A 6,500-nucleotide genomic window follows, 5' to 3' on the forward strand; every position below is an offset into this window, starting at 1 on the left:
TTAATTATGCCATTTGATGCAAGGGAGCCGCAGTTAATCGAATCCAAGTTGCGAGCATCAACTGCAATTGCTTCCAATTAGTCAAAATTATCAGCACAATTCCATTAGAGCGTATCGGCGCAATCAACAGCAATTACATTAGCGCCTGCCAGTTTGCCGAGCCCTGCGGCAGCTCCTGCGGGCTGCCATTCAGCCCGCAACGTTGTGCTCATGCGGCCACCGGTTGGCCTCTTGCTGCTCTGCAGCTGCTGCTGCTGCTGCCTGGGCCTGGGCCTGGCGCCAGAGCAACTCTTTGGCCGGCCGCCTGTCGATCGGGATGTACAGCGACTGGGCGAGGCCGCGCTGCATGTGGCCAGCCGTCACATTGCCACCAGGATCAACACGCTTCTGGTGCGACAGCACTGCCTGCACTGTCCAGCAGAGCTGGATCACCAGCAGCGTCAGCTAACGGACCAGCTGCTCCAGCAGCTGGCACTGCACATGTCCGTCCTCTTCTACAGGGCATCCGCCTTCGTCCAGCAGCCCTGGGACTACACGCTCTTCGTGGTCAACGAGGCAGAGGCTTTTGAGTGAGTACTTCAAGTGATTCCTCCTCTTGCTCTCTCCTTTAACTTAGCATAGCTTCATTTCAATATCCTCTCCTCTCTCCCTCGCAAGACAACTCCATCTGAACTATACGCATCTGCTGCACGAACGTGAGTTCTACTTTCTGATAGTCCTCATGGTGCGGCAGCCGGCAACGGAGCTGCAGAGCTCTGTGACTCGCATATGCTATGCGGCGCTCGTGAAGCGCATTATCAATGTCGTCGTGCTGGCGCAGCAGGACGATGGCAAGATCGCGCTCTATTCCTACAGATTGTTCCGGGAGCACTGCACGCCGGGCATCCACACCTATCGGAGCAATCGCTTTCTGTCCAATGGTAGCTTGTTGCATCCGGAGCTCTTTCCCGTACGCTTCACCAATCTGAGCAATTGTGCGTTCAATGTGACTGGACACGTATTGCCGCCGCACTTCATGTACCTGCCGGCAGATGGCGCTATTCTGCCGGCGAACGGGGCGCTGATTGACATGCACGATTTGCATGGGATCGGCGGGGAACTGCTGCGTCTGGTGGCCACCGCGCTGAGATTTCGCATTAATCTCAAGATACCCATGGAGAAGAGCGAGATCTTTAGCACTGACAGCCTGAACGGCTGCTTTGCACAGGTGAGACATGGTTGGACAAATACCCTCGAAATATTTGAATGCTTTCGTTTCTCCCTCCACTCAGCTGGCATCGGGCGAGGCTGATCTGGCGGTAGGCGGCTTCAGTGGCTCGGATAAGCGTCGCCATCAGTTCGCCACCTCGGCCGTGTATCATCAGAGCTACTTCATCTTTGTGGTGCGCTCGGAGCGCTATTCGGGACCCTTTGGCCAGCTGATACGTCCCTTTGAGCCCGTTGTCTGGCTCTGCCTGTTGGCCACGCTGCTCGCCGCGCTGATCTGTGCGCGCTGCTTGGAGCAGCGCGTACGTCTGCAGCATCCGGTCGAGAACTTGATAGCCTCAACGACGGGCAATCCGGTGCCGTCGCATCGTGTGCCGCACAGCAGCTTTCTGCGCCATCTGCTGGCCAATTGGCTGCTGCTGACGCTTGTGCTGCGCTGCGCCTACCAGGCGAAGCTGTTCGATGTGCTGCGCATACCCAAGCAGCAGCCGCTGCCGCACGGCCTGGCCGGGCTGCTGCGGCAGAACTATACGCTGATTAGCAGCGGCTATCACGACTTCTATCCGCGCCAGCTGACGCAGCTGATGGAGGGCAACTTCTCGGAGCGCTATCAACGGCTGCAGCAGGCACGGAAGGGCACGCGCCTGGTCACCATCTCGCTGGACAACAATCTGGCACACTGGCAGCGCAAGCGCCGCCGTGGCAGCCGACTCACACATATCCGAGAGCCCATCTACTTGTACCAGCTGGTCATCTACTTTCCGAACAACACGATCCTCAAGTTCAGCATCGATCGCAAGATCGAACAGCTGCGCAGCTCGGGCGTCCTGTCGCACATCGAGCGTCGCTATCTGCCCGCGGGCAACTTTGGGCAAGTCGACAGCAATGTGGAGCTGGTCACACGCATCACCAACGATATGCTGCATGGCCTCTATCGCTGCTACGTTGCTCTGATGGCCATGGCTGGCTTGCTGCTGCTGCTCGAACGGCTGGCGGGGCGTTGGAGCAGGCTGCGGCGCCTGCTAGACTGGCTGCAGTAGAGTCTCAGGTCTTAGCTGCTGGCTGGAAGCTGAGCACTCAAGGGCTTTGAATGCTTTCAGCCTGGTTAATGGTCAACTCAAATGCTGAATGCCCACACTCTTGCTGTGCGTGTGTGTGTGTAGTAGTAGTAGCTCTTTCTTTGGATTTGTTGCACACATGGCCTTAACAATTGATTCAAGACTTGTAATGCATGACCCTATTGCTTCTGTGTGTGTGTGTATTTGTGTGCGTATTTGTGTGTGTGTGTGTGTGTTTGGAGCAGCGGCAACTGGCCAAGCGGCACGGAGCGACACTTGAGTTAAGCTGCGCAAACGTTTGCATAATCACGTTCCAATTTAAATTGCTCTATTTGCCGTTTTTCCTCTCGTTCCTTCACCTTCAGCGCGTCCCCTTTACGCTCTCTCTCTCTCTCTCGCTCTCTCTCTCTGGAGAGGGGGCGTTGGCGTTGGCATCTCTCAAATTGGAAAAACTGGACAATTTTTATTAGCTGTCGCCGCTGAAGCGTGGCTGTTGATGCTGTCCATTCCACAAACGCCCCTCAGGCATTCACTCTGTCCCTCTCCCTCTCCCTCTCCCTCCGTCTCTCTCTCGCTCTCGCTCCGCTTGCTTCACCCTCTCCTCTCACTCTATATATTTATCTGTTTGTTGAGTGTGCTGCAACTATGGCAACATCTGATTGTGTTTTTGATTTCTTTCTATCTCTCCCATACGCCCATCGGCAGCTCAAGTGGGTGTGAATGGGCGGGGTATTTTTGCGGCTTGTTGCTCCAGGTACAATGAATTCAGGTGAATGCAGTTCGCCTGGCTGCTAAGCACTTCTTTCTTGCCAAACTGTTTTTCTAGACGCAATTTCTCAAGAGACTTAACGAAATATTTTTGCGAACTTTTCTTTATTTTAGATATGGTTAGGAAATTCGAAATTGTCCTCTTCAGACAACTAAAAAAAAAGCAGCAAATCTTGATTTTATTTACTATTCAATCCAAAATTAGTTCAATAAAAGTTTCAAAACTTACTAAAGTTCATTTTGGCTTTCAAAACAATACGAAATATCCGTAGCTCATATGATGCCAAAAGCTCCAAGGCTGAGAGACTAGGCGCGCATGATTTATTGCTAACTCGTTTGGTATTGGAACTAGTTCATGTAGTCATATGAGTTAGATATATAGCAGATGGAACTGTCAACATTTGTGATTGGAATTATTGTAAAATATTTAATTGGAACTAGCTTGCTTGGACCAGTGTACAATTGGAACCAGTTCACAATCTTTTATGAAAATTTAAATTGGTTCACATACATTACAATATATTTACAATTTAGTTGTCTATTACGGATAATTCTGGAACCATACTTCATGTCGAATCATTTGGCACTAGTTGGTTGCCGAATAACCTCCGCTAGCTTAAAATGAGTTAATATTTTTGACGAACTAGTTCGCAAATTTTGGAACTAGTTCACAAATTTTGCAACTAGTTTACAAATATTGGAATAAATTCACGTGTTTTGGAATCAGCTCATAATTCTTGGAACTAGTTCACGTATTTTGGAACTAGTTCAGGATTTTTGGAACTAGCTCCATTTACCTTAGCTAAATCCAATGGCTTTGTCGTCGCGTATAATTGGATGACCACTTAGTGCATCATCCGGCCGGCACTTAGCCGGATACACCCGTTGACCCACGCCAGGATTTTTCTGGTTGCCATGAAACTCCAAAGTAAGTCTCTCCCAGTCAAAGATCTGATCGTTTTTAAAGTACAGCTTGATGCTCAGCTGACGGAACATCTTGCGCAGCTTGTTGTAGTCCGGCTTGGCATCGAAGCTCAACTTGTGGCAGTAGTTCATGTACATGGTAAACTCGCTGGGATAGTTCTGGCAGAGCACCTCGTTGCTAATGGAGCACTTCATCGCGTAGATGGCCTGGTATTTCTCATGCTTGGTGCTGGCCACCAGACCCTGCCAGGGCAGGTTGCCCCGTAGGAAATATAGGAGCACATAGCCAACGGAGATCAGATCATCGCGGCGCGACTGCTCCAGGCCCTCGTGCGCAGCGATGGACGCATAGCGCGCTGTGCCCGTCAGGCAGCTGTTCTCCCGATAGGGTATGTGCACATGGGTAATGGGGTCCCAGTACTTCTTGGCCAGGCCGAAGTCTATCAGATGCACCCGCTTGCATGTAGTGTCGCGGCCGATCAGAAAGTTATCCGGCTTGATGTCGCGATGCACAAAGCCGCGCCCGTGCACATACTCCAGGCGCGAAAGCATCTCATCCGCCAGCATCAGCACGGTCTTCATGGTAAACGTTCGACTGCAGAACTCGAACAAATAGCTTAGCGATGGTCCCAGCAGCTGCATGACTAGCGCGCAATATTCGTCCTCCTCGCAGAAGTAGTGGATGTAAGGCAGCCCCAAGGCCGGTCGGATTGCCTTGTACACGCGATACTCGTAGGCCAGCTGTGGGTACTTTATGCCCGCCTTCTCCATCTTGACGGCACAGCGCTCGCCGGTGTACAGAGATGTGGCCAGGTAGATGTCTCCGAAGGTGCCCTTGTCGAACTGGCCTTGCAGCTTGTAGTCGCCCACGAAGGACTCGCGTGTCTCGTTCCCGCGCAGCTCCTCCATTTCGTGTGGATGCCTGTCCTCTGGTATTCGCTGTTCCGAAAATTTCCTCTAATAAAGTGTGTAAAATATTTTTAATAAATTAAATTAACAATAATTGCCAAACAAGCGTTGAAGTTCTAGTTTCAGTGAACAACTGACTTTAGCTGCAAAGCTTTCGGCACATGAAAGCTAGAAGCAGAGTTGAGCTCACATGAGTGAAGAGCTTAGTGAAGTTTAAGCAGCTTTAGATGAAACTTTGAAAGCTCAGACAAGCTACTGGCTGGGAGCTAAGCGACGAAGACTTATCAAGCTTCTCTAAAGCTAATTTTGGATTAACTCGCTAAGATGCAATGGGCATATCTCAACAGCTTTGGACCACTAAAGCTGTTTGAAAACTTAATCTCATTAAGCTTAAAGTTCTATTTTGACTTCTTTCCATAAAGAATTTGTATTATAATTTCAAATTTTTCATTTCAATAAACAATTAATTTGATTTATTTTGTATTATATCAAACGCTCTTAAAATGAAATTTGTTATAAGCTTAAATTGGTTTTTTCTTTCGGGACGGAACAGCAAATTAAAAGCCAAGGAACTTGAAGCTGAAGTTGAATGTTTTAAAGTCCGGGACACAACAGGCAGCAGCAGCAGCAGCAACACACGCTTGATGATGTTGGCTGATGGGCTGACATGGTCTCGGTTTCCAATCTCTAGCTTCACACATGCACAGAGAGTGCGAGAGAGAGAGAGAGAGAGATAGATGGAGTGAGAGGGAGAGAGCATGCAATGCGTGTGCGTATCGATTATCTGCGCCATAGCAGACGGAGACTATCCGTACAAGGATGAGGCGTATGACAAAAAGAGAAGGCAAGGCAACAAGCACAAGCACAAGCACAAGCATGAGCAGCAGTTGGAGTTTACGGCGACGACGACGGATCAACTAGCCAGTAATAATGTCTTTCGCTGACATTTGACATTTTGGCTATATTTCACTCACTTTGTGACAACTGGCAACTTGGCATTCAAATATAACCAGGGCCAAGCTACAGCCGCAGTGCCATACCCACTCTCGATAGCAATACCAATGCCCAGACGCAAGTTCCAGTTAGCTGGCACAGTCATTCATTCATGCTCAGATGTTTAAGAACAATAAATTTGTGACTGAGCTGTGTGTGTGTGTGTGTGTGTGTGTGTGGCGCAGACAGACTAAATGTTTGGCAGCTGCAAAGCCCCATGACAAGACGAGCAGCGACATATTTGCCTCCAACAGGAGTCGCAGCTAGAGCAGTACTTGCAGCCGGAGCCAAAGTCACAGCCGGCGTCGCAGTCGGAGTCGGAGTCACAGCCGGCGGATTGTGGTGGCCATTATCATCAGTGGCAGCAGTCGAGTGGCTCGGCATTTACATCATAACATGGCCAGCTGATGGATAGACAGATAACCAGCATTAGCATTAGCGGCATGATGATGACCCAATCCCCATTTACATGGAGTCAGCTTCAGATAGATATCCCATACTCGCCCCTCCCATGCGCTGCTTGTGCGTGTGGGCGTGGCATGCCACGCTGATGTTGAAACATGCGGGTAAATTATCTTTTCATTTCCGTCAACGTCGTCGCTGTCGTCGTGGCAATTGCCACGTCCTCCCGCATGCAGCCAC

At 50.1% G+C, this 6,500-nt stretch overlaps 2 protein-coding genes across 2 annotated transcripts; one reads left to right on the forward strand and one right to left on the reverse strand.

Annotated features, from left to right (window-relative positions):
• Positions 1 to 210: 210 nt before the first annotated feature.
• On the forward strand, positions 211 to 2,246 carry LOC111598849. The gene is made up of 3 exons (XM_030223474.1): positions 211 to 569; positions 658 to 1,207; positions 1,272 to 2,246. The coding sequence occupies exons 1-3, from the start codon at positions 211 to 213 to the stop codon at positions 2,244 to 2,246; spliced, it is 1,884 nt and encodes a 627-aa protein (XP_030079334.1).
• Positions 2,247 to 3,428: 1,182 nt separating this feature from the next.
• Positions 3,429 to 4,990, reverse strand: LOC111598840 (casein kinase I). The gene has a single exon (XM_023314276.2). It carries the CDS (start codon positions 4,863 to 4,865, stop codon positions 3,831 to 3,833), a length of 1,035 nt encoding a protein of 344 aa, XP_023170044.1. The 5' UTR covers positions 4,866 to 4,990; the 3' UTR covers positions 3,429 to 3,830.
• Between the last annotated feature and the right edge of the window lie 1,510 nt (positions 4,991 to 6,500).

Source organism: Drosophila hydei, unplaced genomic scaffold, assembly GCF_003285905.1.
Source record: "Drosophila hydei strain 15085-1641.00,03,60 unplaced genomic scaffold, DhydRS2 tig00000215-arrow-arrow-pilon, whole genome shotgun sequence".
In the NCBI taxonomy this organism is placed as follows: Eukaryota; Metazoa; Arthropoda; class Insecta; order Diptera; family Drosophilidae; genus Drosophila; species Drosophila hydei.